Genomic DNA, 18,844 nt, shown 5'->3' with positions numbered 1-18,844 from the left:
GTGTGTCCACAAAACAGTGTTTGCTGACGATGTGGCTGAGGGAAGTTCCTGGCAGAGCAAAGTCTGATTATTTGGTCATCATTCTGTTAATAGAAAAAAAAAAAAGAAGAAGAAAAGAAAAGAAAAGACCCTCCTCCAGTCATCACACCCTACACACACTCCACTGGAATAATCTCTATATCTTTAACTCCAATTCCCAGTTGAAATGACATTCTTTTGGGCTATTTGGATGGTGGGACTGAATGTAATTTTAAGTGTATTTTGTTTTTCTTCCATGACTTTACAAAGAGTGGTGATGAAGATGAAACTGCACATCTGCAACATACAGTTGCTGCTTCTTGTTTTCTTGGTGTGGGACCCAGCCAGGTGAGACAATTATTTACTGTATTTTCCATTTTAAATTCAGGGTGAAGGTGTGTTTCTTGAATGTTATCAATGCAGAGGTGGCTTTTCAGAAGCTGAAATATTTTGAAGGATCATTTCTAATGAAAACATATGGTACCAAGAAACAGAACTATTAAATGACAGCGACTATTAAAAGTTCGCTGCTTCTTGTTTTTAGCGATAAAATATAAAAGTGAATACAAACATTTTCTAAAAAAATAAATCACGGAAGAAAAGAGTGCCCTTTAGATGGCATATTTTTGCAAGGAATTGAAGTGGTTGTTATATGCAATTATAATAACACCAAAGTTCAGTAAAGAAACCATCAGTTTTCCTTTAAGCCCAACAGAAAAGCATAAGCTAAAATGATTTGAGTGTTAATTTTTTTCTTTTCTTTTTCTTTCTGTCTTTCTTTCCTTTTGGTCTTGGCTCTTTCAGTCAACATAGAAAACCTAAATGATGTGTGGATCTGAAACCTCTAGGTGGAGGTACTATACAACTTCACAATCACAAACAAATAAAACAAAAGCTTGATTTATTAATCAACTTTTCATATTATTGATTTAGAAATTTTTACTTCTAAAATGGTACTGTCATAAAAAGTACTTACTTTGAAAATGTAACAACTTCTGTTTTGCCTGTATTCTACAAATATCAAATTTAATTTCTGTTGTTTTCAATAGCATCATCTTAATTGTAGTCTTTTCTGATATTTTTTTTATCATCAATGGGCAGCTTTTATTAATTGCCTAAATTTAGGGTATGGTTTTCAAAATGCCAGAGAACTTAAAATATGATTCATAATAATGTCCATGTAATTATTCCTTTAAAAAAATTAGTGTTTTTGATTTTATGATACCTTTATTTCCCTTTAAAATTTTCATTTTCCTGTCTCCGTAATTGTCAAAGTTTGAAAATACTTTCTAGAACTGAGAAGAAATCTCTTTATGAGGTCTTATTTTTAATTGGAAAATAGCTCCTCATTTAATATCTTAATATTGAGTTTAGAAAGAAAATGTGACATGTGATTAAAAAACGCTTTCCAGTGAAAATCTCTAAGTGGAACTTCATGACGATCTTAGTGATTGGTTTTAAAGTTAGCTTAAGGCAACATAAAAACTTTTGAGGCTTGAACTAATTTGCTTACATAATTTTTTTAATGTTTATCTTTATATCAATATTTTAGTGTTTTCTCTTCTCCCAAGAGGATATTTGCTTGAAGTTGGTTACTGATTTTTCGATGTATTATGACTATTTTTAGCTACTAGCTGTGTAATCATTTAAATGCAAATGAATTCTGTCAATGATATTTCACACAGTACACCTTGATCAGAATGCAATTACATATAATCTTTGATTTTAGAGGAGTGAACAAACTGTGGTCCATTAATAATCATTGAAAATCCTCAGTACTTAACCATATTTTCTTCTACTAGTTTTCTGTTCTATATTTGACCAGTAATGCTCATGCCAGTATTTTATTCTATTATATAAATGATTCTTTTTCTGGACCAGTAATTTAAATCTCTGAATCATTCTGGGGAAAAAAATGGCAGCAAAAAGGGACATTCTGTTTTATACATCCAGTTGCTTCTGCACCAAATTGCTGGATGTCACAAAACCAGGTGTCTGGCTTTCTGATGGAGAAATAATGGAGAAAATCAGTGTTTCTAACCCTCTTCTGGTGATATTTTAAGACCACTTATTCTTTCCGCAAATTTATCACACACACACACACACACACACACACACACACACACACACACACACACAAAGTAGCTGGGCATTTTAATCTTTGGATGACCTCTATTGCTCTCCTCAGAGACCAGTCAGGAGGGGTACTCCTCCAAGGCTCTCTGCAGCTGTGTCTGTGCTGCTGATGCTTTCAGAGCCCACCTCCACCTCCTGACTTCATTGGAGTCTGGAACACAGCCAGCGGAGTTCCCCTGATGTCTATATTGCGCTTGGCCATTGGGTGGAGGTATACCCAAAGTTAGAAAATCATCTTGGCTTAAAAGAGAAAAAGACATAAAAAGAAAAGACATTTCTGAGAAAGATGGAAAAATTCTGTGCCTCCAAGGAGGCAATTTATTTTCCAATTAATATTCAAATCACTGAAGAATTCTTTCAGTAGTCCCTTTGCTTTTTGTACCTTTCCAAATGCAGAACAACATTACTAATAGTATCTGCATGTGATAATCTACCATCATAATATATTCTAGGGAGTGCATTTTAGAAAAATTGAATAGGTCACACAAAATGCGAAGTGATAGAAATCTGAAATAATTTTGGCATCAAAATTTCTGATAAGCTAGTATTTATTATCTATTTCCAACAGCATGTTTACCTTCTCTATAGACATACTGGCATTTAAAGGAGTGGAAAAAAAAAAGGAGGAAAACGGGTGACACTAATAGCTCAGGGAGCCTTAAAATTCAAATCAAGGAGGAAGAGCATGTTGGCACTTGCAAAACACACGTATGTATATATATCAGCTTGTAAAATTATCTGTTTAGGTTGGTGCTGGCTAACATCCAAGAAGATGAGGCTAAAAATAACATTACCATCTTTACAAGAATTCTAGACAGACTTCTGGATGGTTACGATAATCGGCTTAGACCAGGACTGGGAGGTAAAAATAGTTTTCCTTTTCTTAAATGCTCACAAAATAATGCCTTTAAAAGTTAAGGGTAATATTTATATTTTAATACATTTTACACATGAATGCATTGTCACATATTAAAAAACATAGGTAATAGAAAATAAGGTATATGAAATAAACATTATCTCTGATTCCTTTTATACAGATATAATGTATTTACCATACCTTTTATAGACTACCTGAAGTCATATAGAGCCCAGACTTTGTGCATGAATAGTTTTTAAATTAATTTATTTATAATGGCTAAGTTTTTCAAACTTAGACTATGTGAAAGCGTGACATTATTGGGCAGATATGCTTATATAGTATCTTTCGTTTCCTTCATTGAATTTTGCAGATGCCTACTTTCACACTAGTACAGATATATAGAAACGGGAAACATAAAAATATAAAAGAGTATCTGGGTTGAATTTTAGCAACCAGATAAATTTTAGCAATCATCACAGGATTCCGTGATGATATATCTTTACACGTGCATGTGACGTTTCTAAAATACAGCACCGGTTTGGCATTCTTGAAACTTTCAAAGACATTTTGGGTATACTTCAGCTGTAGGCCTAATTTATTGACCTGTGGCACAGTTTGATTTCAAATTTAAATATTCATTCTCAACTCAGAAAAACAGATCTATTTTTATCCATAAAGGTAAAGGAAACTAGGCTTGGCTAATGTGTTAAATTTTAATTATCCTTTAGCATAGATGGGTGATACTAAGGAGATTATGTACAAGTAAGGTAGGTGTGTAATTCCTGAAAGGATTCTGAGTCAAAATATTGTTACTCATTAATTCTAACATAAGATGTATATATATATATATATATATATATATATATATATATATATATGTATATATCTGCATGCACACATTTATCAAATGTATGTTATACTAATTAGGATGTTCAGTTTAATAACTAATTCAAAGTTAAGATGAATTAGTTGAATGCTTGGTACTGACTGAAGGTTTATATAGTTAGCCTGATTATTACCAGGTTGGCAATATTAAATTGCTTGAAAAGATGTGTAGTGACAAAACGCCTGGATGTTTATGTCAATACTGTCTTTGAAAAATGTAGGTGGTTGTTAATTCTATACATATTTGGCAATTGTATGGTTTGCATTGCTCAGGAGTCAGAAAAGCTTGGAAAAGACCCAACTTGTTTTTAAATAATATGCCATTTAATTAATAGTGGTTTTGGACTTGAATCCTGAGTGGTACCTTGCATTTCAAGAGAGAAGTGATGGGGAAGAATAATGTTCAGAAGTATGATGCATTGTATCTCTCAGAGATAATTCAACTGTTTAATATATACTTAGTCTACTAAAAGAAAAACTCTCAAGTTTATGAGTCTGTTTCCATTTTGTAAATAAGTTCTTTACTCCAATATAAAATAAAAAGTTAAAAGAAAAGTTAAAAGAAGGAAAAACTAAAGGAAAAGAATATTTTCTTAGTAATTAACATTTCTAATGACCATGAATAGAAGGCATTACTGTCCATGTTAGCATATATAGCAAGGAGCTTATGTCAAACTCATACAACAGAAGTATGCTTAGCATGAGGCTGTCATAATTCATGATGGTGATTTGAGAGGTAGATTGCACTAAAGCAGATATTTTCCCAAGGCTTAGATTTTATTATTTTTTAATAAATCATGTGCTGTCAAAAAGACTTAAGATATTTAAGCTAGATCTTGGATTTTGTCTATGAGATTTTAAGAGAAATGTTTACACTGTGGGTGTATATTTGGGAAGTAAAAACTACCTGTTAAAGGACATGGATATTGCCATTCATCTCCTCATATTTCTTTTAAAATATCTCTTCCATTCTTTTTACTTTGGTCATCAGCATTCGAATATAGATCCTTGTCACTCATTCTGTAGGTTAATGCAATAGACAAAGTGGCTCTTCTTGCCTAGTGTCTTCCTTCCCCAATCCTTCTCTGATAGTGGACATGTGCTAATATTTCACAGTCAGATTGGTCTTCTTGTAGTCAATACTTTTCATATATTACTCTCTTGTCTTGATCAAATACCTTTGATAGCTCCCCATTGCTTTCTGTAGATGGTGATGAGGGGGTAGGGGGGAAGGAATATAGGCCTTGCATGCAGATCGATCTAGATTAGAATTTCTTCTCCATCTACACACCCAAAACTGTGTCTTGGCCAGGTAATCGCTGTTTCCTTTCATTTAAAATGGTCGTGATGGGGATTCCCTTGTGTGTTATTTATTGCTTTTCCCTTGCTGCTTTTAATATTTTTTCTTTGTATTTAATTTTTGTTAGTTCAGTTAATATGTGTCTCAGCATGTTTCTCCTTGGGTTTATCCTGTATGGGACTCTTGTGCTTCCTGGACTTGGGTGACTATTTCCTTTCCCCTGTAGGAGGGTACAAATGAACTTATCTACAAAACAGAAATAGAGTTACAGATGTAGAAAATAAACTTACGGTTACCAGGGGGTAAACGGGGGATAAATTGGAATTGACATATACACACTACCATATATATAATAGATAACTAACAAGGACCTACTGTATAGCACAAGGAACTCTACTCAGTACTCTCTAATGGTCTATATGGGAAAAGAATCTAAAAAAGAGTGGATATACATATATGTACAACAGATTGACTTTGCTGTACACCTGAAACTAACACAACATTGTAAATCAACTATACCTTCCCAAAATTAAAAAAATAAATAAATTAAATGGCCATGATGTATTTCTACTTTATAGTGTTGTTGAGAGGATTACATAAACTACAGTGTACGCACAACATACTAGCAGTTAAACACAATCAATTCCTTCCCTCCTCCCATAGGTTCCGAACATGACAATCAAGGTTTTTACAATTTACTTCTCTGGCTTAATTTTTACTTTGCCACCCATCTATCCTGTACTTCAAACACATCTATTCATTTTCTCTTGATAATCCATTCAAATCTGCTCCCTTAGCCTTTGAGGGGAAAATATTCCCCTCTCACTGGAATTATTCTTCTTCCTTCTCTCCTTTCCTGTGAAGACCACCTCAATGTGGGTCCTCTTCAGTAATAACCTTTCTTAACTGAATTGAAGCACCCAGCTTCAGTTTTCCCTCTGTTGAATTTCTTTGGCTGTTGTTGGCTTTGTATCTCATTTGGTACTTATTATGTGCTATCTTGGATTATTTATTACCTTTTTATATGTCTCTTGTTACCTTAACAAGATCGTAAACTTATTGAGGCAAGGTATTGTATCATAAATGCTCTGTACTGTCACTACCTAAATATTGATTTGCATATGGTGACTCTAACAAAATATATTGATTACTTGATTAACTTTTCTATGACCAGTTAATCATCTGGGAAATGGAGCTACTCACATCTGGCTGACCTTTCAGTTGGGAATGTTGAGGTGATACTTTGTGCATCCTGCTGCAGGAAGGTGGTGTGGCTGAGTGAAGAGAACCTAACTTTAGACTGTGGTGATTTAGGTAAAATTCTAGATGGAGTACTGACCAGTCTTGTGACCTTTCAGTACTTTACCTCTCTGGGGCTACATCTGTCATCTGTAAAATAGGATTACTATTACTATTCTTAGGGTTTTTGATGAATATTAAATACAGTGATATATGCAAAGGATTTAGCACATGACTGGCATATAGTAGAGAGTTAATACATAACAATAACTAGAAGACTTTGAAAACCTTTGTAAATACACTGTTGTAAGTTTCAGTTATTATTACGGTTTCTTCTCTGTCCAAAATTCTCAGCCTGAATGTTCATATGTCATTTCAAATAGAAAGTTCAGGGAAATTATTTGTATCATTATATCCCAGATATTAATAATAAGGGGAAAAATGGGTTTGATTCAATTTAATATATCAAACTGAACATCTCTATTGATGGATAATCTGAATAATTAATCTCAATTATTATTGTTTCTCCTTTGTAACGTTAGTATAAATGAGTACATAGGAAAGAGCAATCAGTTTTGTATTAAGAGTTAGAAAAATTATTCTTTTCACCTGGCTCTTCAACTTACTAGCTCTTATCCCAGACAAGTTACTTAGACATTCTGAGCCTTGATATCTTCTTAGGGAAAATGGGAATATTAGCATTTTATTCTGAGAGGAGGAGGATAAATTGGGACTTCTATACATGAAAAGGATTGTACAAGAGGTCGAATGATAAATTTTTAAGGTATTTAATAATTAATTATGGGTTTTCTTTTTTTTCTTCCAGTTTTATTAAGGTAAATTGACATATAGCACTGTAAGCATTTAAGGTGTACAGACCCATGGGTCCTCTTTAAACTGAGGGCCCGATCACATTACTCAACTGCTCAAAATCCTGCAATGGTTTCTACTTCAGTCAGAATAAAACACAGATTTCTTTCGATGGTCTCCAAAGTCCTGCATAATCTGTTTCCCTATTCTTCTTTGGCCTCACCTCACACAACTCTCCTTCTTGCTAAGACTGCTACAGTCACATTGGCTTCTTTTCTGTTCCATGAAGACACCATGATACACACACACTCCTTGGAGCTTTTCCCCAACTGTTCCCTCTTCCCTGGATACCCATTGAGCTCATCTTCTCAACGAGGCCTACCCTGACCAATGTGATAAATGTTATGTGTTCATCCTTTAGCAATACTGCTCCTTCTTATGCCTTATTTTCTGTTTTTACTTAGCACTTACTATTTTTTAATATACAAGATAATTTTTTTTTTTTTTTTTTTTTTTTTTTTTTTTTTTTTTTTGCAGTACGCGGGCCTCTCACTGTTGTGGCCTCTCCCGTTGCGGAGCACAGGCTCAGCGGCCATGGCTCACGGGCCCAGCCGCTCCGCGGCATGTGGGATCTTCCCGGACCGGGGCACGAACCCGTGTCCGCTGCATCAGCAGGCGGACTCTCAACCACTGCGCCACCAGGGAAGCCCCACAAGATAATTTTTAAATCATTAGGTCAATTGCTTACTTTTGTCTCTTTTGCTAGAATGCAGGCTAATTGAGGTTAGGGATTTTTGTCTGTTTTGTTGTCTGGTTCTCAAGCATCTAGAACAGTGCCTGGCACATAGTAAGCATGGAATTAAATATTTCTTGAATGAATTTTATTTTATTCATTTATTTTATTTTATGTTACTTGGTATGCTCCCATGAAAAGAATCGACTATAGAACTTACCTTATCCTTAAAATCATCAGAGCAATTATCATTTAATTACTGTACTGGCCTTTCACTGTTAGCACCAGCGTATTAGGCTAACTTCTTGGTGAATGGAAACAATCATTACAATTATTCCAACTCCTGGCTTATGTTAGATGTGATTCTGCCTTGAACTAACTGTGTGATTTGGGGGATTTGGGGCGATTCATTTATCCCATCTGTGATGTCATTTACTTACCTGTGAAATTGGAGGGGAGGTTCTACTTACCCTGTCTGTCTCACAATAATATGGTATGGTTCAAATAAGAAAGCATAATGTGGCATGCATTGATAGGTATTAGGACCGTTAGGAATAGCAGAGGAGAGTACTTCAAGGAGAACATCATAAGGTAGTATCCTTGAAAACATGCCAAGAAAATACTGGTAGGTCTTGTGCATTTGGTTGGCTTAGTCCCTTGTAAGTCTGGAAATGTATCTACCAAGACCATATGTTCAGCTTAGCTAGAACTTATAACTGAATCAATTTTTCCTTTAGTCTTCCTTTTAGTCATTGGAGCTAACAACTCGGGTACCACCTATGGATTTTGACGTTCCATAAGAGGCTTTCAAATTGTTAACTGAATAAAAGGAGCCACATTTGCGTTTCGGACTGTGTTTAGAAGGTCATTGAAGAAAAGGAAAGTGTAGACAGGCCTCGTATATTTATAACAGCTAACATTCACAGTGCTCAACAATGACAACTATTAGACATGGCAAGGCTTGGTATCTAAATTATAGATTCAGTCTGGAAAATCTAGATAGAGTACTGTGCTTAACTGCATTTTGAAAAGCTGTTTCAAGGAGCTTGTCTAGATAGAATTGGTACATAGTGCTCTTGTTTTGTCCTCTAAAACTTGAAGCAGCTGTATGCTTAAAGCCATGAAAAACATGATGTCAGGTTATAGACTTAGGGTCCGAGGGTCAGTTTCCAACTTCACTCTTGGATATTTCTCCTCAGGCTGTAGAGAGATGGATGATAACTTGTTTCTATGAATTTTACTACTCTCAATTTTATAAAAATAAAATATAGGATATTCGGTGGGCAAAAATTAGTACAAAAAATCTGGTCTCTCCCAGACCTAAGAGGGAGTCTGACCTCAAAATAGCATCGTATTATTTTATAAAGAAGTGGTTAAGATCAGTGCCTCTGAATACCAGCATCTTTGAATTTGAATTCTGTTGCCATACTATATGAACTACAAACTTTTCACTCAACCTCTCCTTGCTTTGGTTTCTTTATTTGTAAAATGGGGGGCTAAAAGTATGTGACTTATTGGTTTGTTAATTATTTAATAAAAAAAAAATTTTGGAGCATCTGGCAAACAGAGTAGGAACTCAATACTTGTAGACATTATTGCTGTTATTGTCGATTCTACTACTACTTCTACTATGAATGCAATAGAGTCCCTCACTCAATGCTTTCTTTAATTTGTAAAAGCTGCGACTTCTAAAACAGGATAAATGTGTGGCACAGAGAAAAGATATATTTGTATGTTTCTCATGCTATTAGTTTCATTTTGTAGTACACTTTTGTATATGTACAGAATCTCTGGAAACAAAGCCAATCACAAAAGAAATATGTCAGATTATTGTAACATATAACAATTGGGCATCATCAGTTCATGATACTGAATTTGCCTATAAGAACAAAATCATATTTACAGAATGAAAACCTCACTATGAGATGCAGATGATGATTTTAGGGACATGAAACTGAACGTGTCCACCATCCTAGCCTGGGATGTGCCAGGAACTTGAATGGCACGAGCTCTGGGTCTTGCAGCTACCGGGTGTGTGCCTGATGCTTGACAGCATCTTATGAGGCGAGGGGTGGTATAGGCGTCACGAAGGAGATAACACACTGAGAATGGTCTGAAATCTCTATACGGAATTGAAAGGGGCAGGGGACAAGTGGATTGCGCGGTGAGCAGAAAGGAAGTGACTGAGCCCTTAAGAAGTTCTTGTCTCAGGTGGAGGCGGGGTAAACCTCAGGTACTGGTCCTCCGCGTAACAGCTCTGATGTTCGGCATTCTCCTCATTCAGCAGCTGTGATTGGGGCTGATGCTCCTCAAGAGGCAGGAGGCAGCAGAGAATCTACTCTCCCTTCCCTCCTGACTAGGTCTTCTGAGGTCCCCCAGTGTGCCTGGAGTGGGATAACCTTAGGCATAAGAAGATTTCAGAGCCTTTTTCACTCTCTGCCACCAGATCTTCTCCACCCACTTGCATTTGCGAAAAGGTCACAGGAAACACCGAGTTTGATTATTTCATGAGCGAGAAAATAAAAATAAATTGGGATGACTTCACAGAAGTGTGTAATTAGCTTTGGGTAAATATGTAAATAATGGATATCAAGTTTTTTTCATTTCCTCTTTATTGAAAATTATTTTGTGGGAGGTATGAAACAGAACACGGAAAGGTACTAGGTGCCTGAAGTGGATTGCTGTTTGGGAGGCTGGAAACTCTGGACATGGGCTTCCTTCATAGTACGGGCTTCCTCACAGTGCATGCTAGCTAAAACGAGAAACACAGTCATGTTATGTGCAGACTTTTGGATTCTTTTTAGTATCACAAGCCGACTAAGAAACATCTTAGCGTTTCTGTACACCCTCACTCTAAAGCTGTGTGTTGCTTGCCTACCCTCTTAGGGAATGGTGCTAAGACCGGCTTCTTCAGAAATGGTTAGAGTGAGGTTTTGCAGAACTCTTTCTCAGTTTGATGTTTTAACTATATATATAGCTTGTGATTATTTTATAGGAAAGGCAGACCGAGTGCGTACACGGCAGCAATGGGTTGCGTTAGACTGGATGGTGGCATTTTCTTCCCAAACAGCATCTCCTGCAAAATTCAAGGGAGCATCACTGAAGTGAGTGACCCAGAGAATACTACCCATGTTTCAATGAACTAACGCTAAGGCTTTTGTTTTTTCACCTTAAAACAGTTTTGGTAAATAGCAGCTTCTTCTCTCAACCATTGCTGCTAGAGAGGTATTGCCCTTAGTCATACTTTTGAGGGCTTGCTATTTTTGCTCTTTTCGGGCACAAGCACACCCCACTCACTCTGTTGTTTTCCTGCCAGCTTTTAAGCTCAGGTACAATCAACATTTTTCTTTTTTTCACTCCTTAACACACAGTGGATAAATTGGACCATAGGCATGACGGATCCATTTGTGTTAGTGTTATTTTTTGATTGATACATCTCCAATCATATTGTAGAAATCTATATTGGTAGTGGAGATGGCCAAGTGAACAGCTTGGCCAGCCAGCAATTCATTACTTTTTGATGTGTTAACCTGAAAAGAGTCAAATGAAGTTATTCTAGTAGTTTGTTCCCTAACACATGTGTATTGAAGACTTATGACGTGCCAGACACTCTGCAGGATATAAAGATGTACAAGGTGTAGTGTTGGTCTCCAGGGGATGAGGCCCCTTGGAGGGCAGATAAGGTAGGTACACTGTGATTCTCAAAATGACTCGAAACAGTACAACACGTGTTCCATTATAAGAACATGCTATTGAAATAAAGAAAAGAAATCACTTTTACTTGCATCATACAACTGGAGTTAGCCAATTTCTGTCTCTATAAGCCTAGTTCATTCATTCCATTGTTTCTTTCTAAGGGCCAAGGATTTGCTGGGTCCTGCTGTAAATGCTGCAAATACTATGCCGAACAGGACTGAGTCTTCGCAGAGATTCATATCATATCATATTTTGGCTCTTTCTGCCTTTCAACTATAATTATTGTATGTTTTTCTTTATTGAAGTGTAAGTCTTTTCTCATAAAAAGAAGAGAGATTTCTGATATACTTACTGTCAGGCTAAGAACTGTGATATCTACAGAAGAGTATAACATCCAGAGGGCATGTCTTTCTGTGTCTGTAGCAGGGGTGTTGAGAGTATTTATGGTAAGAGTGGCATTCCTAGAGGTAGAAAGGGAAGTGTTTATTCCAGTCGAAACTTCTGGATACTCCTCAGTTCTCTTTCTAAGGAAAACTTATTTTCTGCCTCATCTTAATTTGTTTTGAGCTACAGATGAGTTAAATAATAACTAGACATGAACTGTGGAATAAAAAAATTAATGATATGAGTTGTAATATCATGAGGATTTAGTGTATTTCCTTTGAGTTTTAATGTTTCTGACCCAACACAGAATTCTGAAAACTTGTTTCTGATTTGAAATACCCTCATTCCTCAAGGTTTAGATCTTCTTATTTAGGAGTAAGTTACCATAAGAATAAAATTAATGTTTAAATCTAAAGGGATTTCATATAGAAACTCATCAAATTAAGGATATCAACTTATAAGGTACATATAATCCCTTCAAATTCTCCATTGGGTTTTTGCATTTTAAGTAACTTACATTAAGGTAGATTTGATGTCTCTGTATGTTATTATTATACCTTTTAACAAATGAAAAAACTAGCATATGGAAAAGTATGACTCCATCTCCATCTTAATTTAATATGAATTAAGTTATGTCAATTTTTATTTTTTTAAATTTTTGTTTGTTTTAATATTTAAAACATGCACATTAAGAACATAAAAAATGGTTTTGCACAAAATTCAAAAACACAGTACTCTGTTATAACAGCATTCTTTTTATAAATATCTTTGTTAAGATTCAGGATGGTAGCTCCTTTTTAGGGGACTAAATGCAAAATGTAGCACAAAGATTGTTCCAGTAGTATGTGTGGCATTATTCTTTCTGTATTAAAGTATTGCAGGATTCTTAAGAGGACATGTTCAGTCGCAATATTACTAAGTTGATTTAAAACATAATAAAAGAAAAGGTAAGGTTTTCTTCTTCTGATATAGTATCCAGAGGAAAAATATGTCAAAAAGAAGATACTGCAATCTTCAGCTATTTTGTGGAGATGGTTAATAATTCATAAATTTTGTGAATATTTGAGGAATATCATATATTGAGTAGTACAATTGGATCTTGTCTATTGAGCAGAGGAATAGAGTTATGCCACAAAGTTAAGGAAGGTTGAAGAGAGGATAAAAATTATAAATGCCTCCTAAGAGCATTCCCAAACCCATTGTTTAGGTTATGTTTTGTAGTGGTACATAAATATTTTAGTAAGTACTGGGAAGGCATTTGACTTCCATTAAGAACGTAAAAGGATCAGCTGCTTTTAGAATGGTGTATGTGTGTGTGTGTGTGCGTGCGTGCATGCGTGCGCGTGTGTGTGTGTGTGTGTGTGTGTGTGTGTGTGTGTGTTAAAAACTTCCCTGGATGAAGAGAGCTCCAGACTTAAACTGGAGGAGTGGTTTGGAGGAGGAAGACAAACGTCATGGAATGTTTTAGAAAAAGATGAGAGGCTTCCGTTTTACTCCTATTTATTGGTGAGAAGATTTTAGATTTTGAAGCTTTAAAAATGATGAGTTACTACACATATATATAGGCTGGAGGGTCCACAGTTTTTCAATTATATGAATTTTTTGAAGCCTTTACAAGAGAAATAAGCAAATCAGCCATAGGCAGAGAATTAGGGTAAATGGAACAAATTCATTTTTGCTGCATGATTGCATAAACTCTGCAATTTCTCAAGAAAGGAAATAGTGAGCTAAAATGCTAGCCAGGTTTACAAGGAAGATTAAAGTTTTGGATACCAAGAGAGAGGAAGTCTTAATTAAAAGAAAATGGAATTGCGTGGCTGGTGTTCAGGTCAGGTAGAGGGGAATATGGGAGGGTAGATTTAATTAGTTATCTAGGGCATGTGAGAGGATAATCATCGAAGCAAAAAATGTGAAGCTGATGACTGCTTTGGAGCATAGCAAAGGAATCATCCAACAGCTATTAGAGGAAGAGAAACTCTAGAGTCTTAAGAGAGTGAATGGGTGGGTTTAGGTGGTGAAAATGTTATAATGGAATGGGGGTGAGTGTCCAGCGATTTTAAAGGGAGTTGCCATTAGAGCGTTACTAAGAGAACAAAGTCCCTTGATAACTAAAAACTAAAACTGAGTATCCGTTTATCATTCTGAGTAGCTTTTGCTTTAGTAATGATTACAAAATTACAGGATCAAAGAGAACTAACAGGAAAGCTATACACTGAGCTGTATGATCAGTAGTGCTTATATTACAGTATGTAGCCATTTAAAATAGATTATATATCAAAAATTGATTTGTTAAGGGCTTCCCTGGTGGCGCAGTTGTTGAGAGTTCGCCTGCCGATGCAGGGGACACGGGTTCATGCCCCGGTCCGGGAAGATCCCACATGCCGTGGAGCGGCTGGGCCCGTGAGCCATGGCCACTGAGCCTGAGCATCCAGAGCCTGTGCTCCACAACGGGAGAGGCCACAACACTGAGAGGCCCCCGTACTGCAAAAAAAAAAAAAAAAAAAAAAATTGACTTGTTAAAACATATAAATCTGAATAATAGTGTCTGAATTCTTAAAGGAGAACACCAGGCAGATGAAGTAGTGAGGAGAATATCTCTGTAGCAGAAGAATTCCTTTCCACTCTCATTCTTTCAAGATCCCCAGATAACCTGCAGAACTCCTGGAGGTGTTTTTGGCTGCCACCAAACTGATGATCTGACTCATAGCATTAGCAGGGAGGGTCGTTGAGCATTTCCATTATTATCTGTGAAATACGGGGCTGATGAGAAGTCACGTGGGGCCCAGTTGCTGATTCAGGATGGAGCTATTTATGTGTAGATGGAGGTCTGCTTGTTACACGGATGTTGCCTGCCTTTGTCACTCTCCTTTAGCTGCTGCCACACCCAATTTAGTCTTTGTCATTTCTGGTGACAGCTTCTAATACAAGCATTTCACTCTCAGGTATCTGACTGCTACCATTTGTAGGGGCAGCTGCAATCTTTGCCACTGTTGCCGCCGCTTTGGAACAGCTGGGAGGTTAAGCAAAATCTATCAGCAGATAAGGAAAAGTACTCAGGTTCATGTTTAAGTGAGTGGATATGAAGGTTAGTGGGGCGGAAAGTGACTCTTCATCAAATCCTTTCCCTTTAGGGAAATGTTTTGCAGCCTGTCATTTCTGTAATTTCCCCCACCCGCTCAGAGAGGGTGATGTGACACTTTACATACTTCTGTCTGAAGAAGACATTAGCAGAGGATATCATAATCCCCAGTGGCTTTTTATAGTGCAAACTTAATGCCAGTTGGAACAACATAACATTGGAATAAAATAATAAAATATAGATGAAAGAAGAATATCATGGTAGCTTTTTAAAAAAATTTTTAAAAATTAATTAATTAATTAATTTATGGCTGTGTTGGGTCTTCGTTTCTGTGCGAGGGCTTTCTCTAATTGTGGCAAGCGGGGCCCACTCTTCATCGCGGTGCGCGGGCCTCTCACTATCACAGCCTCTCTTGTTGCGGAGCACAGGCTCCAGACGCACAGGTTCAGTAATTGTGGCTCATGGGCCCAGCTGCTCCGCAGCATGTGGGATCTTTCCAGACCAGGCCTCGAACCTGTGTCCCCTGCATTGGCAGGCAGATTCTCAACCACTGAGCCACCAGGGAAGCCCCCTCATGGTAGCTTTTATCAGTTAAGGATGCGTTTGTCTGAAAGCAACAGAAAAATCTATCTGCAGTGACTTCAGTGGGGAATCAGTTTTTCTCACAAGAAGTCTAGAGGTAGGTGGCTCCTAGTACTGAGTTCTTAAGTGACGGCATCAAGAACATCAAGAACTGAGACTTTTTTTATTTTTCCACTTCCTCTTCCTTAGTGTGACTTCAGTCCTTTATGTTGTTACCTTCTGATCCCAAGATGGCTGCTGCAGCTCCAGCTATCATATCCATGGTTAAGGCTGGAATGAAATGAAGGGATGGTGCCAGTTCCATTAGTTCCCTTTATCAGAAAAATAATCCTTTCCAGCACTTGCAGCCGATTTCTATATTTATCTCATAGTTATTTCAAGCTAGGAGAGTATCTGGGAAAATGAGTGCCCTACCTGGGGTTGGGCACATTTCTGCCCTTATAAAACTGAGGATTTATTAGAAAGAAGGAAGATGTGTTGGCTATTCAGTAGGCTACTGGCAATGCCTGCCACATTTACTAATGCTAATAAAAGTTACTTAATCGTTTTGTGCCTCAATTTTCTATTCTGTAAAATAGAAAATATTAATTCCAATGATGGGTCAATATACCTAAAGTACTTAAAACTTTAATTTGCATATGAATAACCTGGATGGTGACTGTTAAAATGCAGATTTTGGTTCAATATATCTCTGTGGATCTCAAGATGTTGGGTTTCTAACAGGCCCTCAAGTGATGCCAATGCTGCTGGTCTTTGGGTCACATTCTCAGTAGCAAGAAAGTACTCAGCTAGGGCTGCCATGCTGTACAACCTCAGGGAGCATTCATACAGAATATAATGCAATGACAAGAAGGGCTAAGTGTTCACTTATTATTACTATCATTACTGCCTCTGGTTTACTCTGATAATTAGGAATTCATAATTTATGTTTCTAAAGGTTGCAGTGATAAATCTTATTTTTATCAGAGTATAATCATAGATAAATTTATTCCTTATGATACACTTTTACAAAATTGCCAGTAAATACTAGATTGACCGTTAAAGTCTATGGTGTATGTTAAATACAATTTCTCTATCCAGCTATCAGTACACTCTAATTCTGTCACATTCTATATAAATAAGAACATATCCCTATCTCTATATATATTTAAAAAATTAAAGCTATGTTGTGATAACGCCATGATATTTGAACTCTGCTTCAAAAGATTTGTTGGATATTACAGTTAGCTAGTTGTGGGAAAGAAAATATTGACATGGAGCTTGTGAATTAATCCAGTATAAATAATTGATTATACAATTTGATTAATTGATTATAAAATTATAAAATAATTGATTATAAAACTGATTTAATTCTGAATATTGTGTTGTGGTAAATAAAATTTTACCACATATGTAATCTTGAGGGCAGAAAAATAATAGAGCTCTCTCTTCAAATTATTTTATGTTCTATTTAAGTTGCTCCAAAATTTTCTTTTTGGACAGATGAAAATTGCAATTTCCTTTTAAAAATATTATACATGGTTTGTATGAGAGTGCCTGACAGAGACCAGATTATAAACCCGGAGGATCCAAGTTCTTAAGTAACTGATTAAATTTTTATTTTAAAGACACGAAGAGGGGAAAGGGCCTTTGCTTTGATCAGAAGAGGCTGTGAGGGCAAAGCAGTGTACGAGAGCATTAAAAAAAACACTAGTTTATCTATGAAAAACCCCTTTCTTTTTATAAAAGGCCAATTATTATCTCTGTGCCTCAGTTTCCAAAACATGAAGGTAAGGAGACTGTAGCAATGACTTGCAATGCCCTTTCCATCTAAAATTTCTCCCATCCTTTTGTGACTTGTTTCAAGGCAAATAGGGTAGAAAATAAGGTTCTTGGAACAGAAATCTGAAGCCAATTTTTTCTTCATTGTAGAAAAATAGAGTATGGGCCTGAATACAAGCTAGCAGAATAAGGCTGCTAGGCCTCTATAAAGTATGGCCAGCTAAGAGAATAAAGGCTGTTTGGTCTTCCAACTCCTAGCAATTAGGAGTTTGTACAAAAGTAGATACTCCTAGTGCACAAAAATGCCAATTAAGAGCTTCTCTTAAAGCCGAGCAAGGTTGATTAGGAAGTGGTTGGTACCAGTGAGGTAGTGATAAATGTGCCAAATTATAATTGCCCGTGTTCTAGACATTGCTGGACACTCTCTCTCTCTCTCTGTGATGTAAATGGCTACATCTCTTCGAAGCTCACCCTCTTTGGCTTCTCTGCTCTGTTTGGTAACATAGATCTACCACCTCTTTCCTGACTCTTGGTCTCTCCACATTTCTTCATCTGTTTCAGTCCTTGGCCCCTCTTTATTTTCTCTCTTCTTGAATATGGGTGCTCTCCAAGATCCTGTCCTTTTAACTCTTATTGCTTTTCACTTTCATGATTTTCCCAGAAGAATTTCATTCAATTCCATAGCCTCAAATGTTAACCTATATGTAGATTCTCTCTCATCCTGCTGCTGTTTTCTGATATAAATTTGCTCGTTATTGCCCAGATGAACTCTATGACCACGCACTACTTTTAGGATCAAGTCCAGAGCATTTAACGTAGCAGACTTTACAGTCTCTGGCCTCTGTTCACTTTTCTGGCCTTATTGCTCACTATTTATCGCTATCTTGCATGAAGTGGCTTAGATTCACTGACTTTGTTTCAGTTTTTAATGCATTTGGCTTTCTCTAGCCTGAGGGCCTTTATACAGGCTGTTAAGTCTACTGGGAACACATTTGCCTTTCTTTAGGTTCCAGCTTAGACGTCATACTTTCTAGTAACCTTACATGACTATCATCCCCTCACACACACATCTCTGTTGAACAAATCACCCATTACTATACTTGGAATAAAATTAACATACTTTCTTGTAACTCCCATTTTACCTATTGGCATCTAAGGTCTCCTAAAGTCAGAGATTTATGACTCCTTGTCTGTTGTTCTAGCCCCTGTTCTATGTGTAATGCTTCTAGAAGGTAGATAGTAATCATAATATTTGTTGTAATAGATGAATTAATAATATTAATAATACTAATATTGTTGAATAGACTACTGATGAACTATGCCTTTTCATATATACATTTCTCAAACTTCTAGAAACTGAAT

At 36.4% G+C, this 18,844-nt stretch overlaps 1 protein-coding gene across 2 annotated transcripts in view; it reads left to right on the top strand.

Annotated features, from left to right (window-relative positions):
• Positions 1-274: 274 nt before the first annotated feature.
• Positions 275-18,844, top strand: part of GABRA2 (gamma-aminobutyric acid type A receptor subunit alpha2) — a gene marked incomplete at both ends in the record, with an annotated part of 120,040 nt that continues 101,470 nt past the window's right edge. Inside the window, 2 exons of one of the 2 annotated variants that reach the window (XM_082838556.1) lie at positions 275-366; positions 2,901-3,016. In XM_082838556.1, the coding sequence (XP_082694682.1) occupies positions 275-366; positions 2,901-3,016 (208 nt within the window). The remainder of the gene's footprint in view (positions 367-2,900; positions 3,017-18,844) is intronic. The other variant, XM_082838555.1, reaches the window with a different exon arrangement.

The sequence above is a fragment of the Leucopleurus acutus genome (genome assembly GCF_964270905.1).
Source record: "Leucopleurus acutus genome assembly, chromosome: 4".
Lineage (NCBI taxonomy): Eukaryota > Metazoa > Chordata > Mammalia > Artiodactyla > Delphinidae > Leucopleurus > Leucopleurus acutus.
This window is presented reverse-complemented; position numbering and strand designations above follow the sequence as displayed.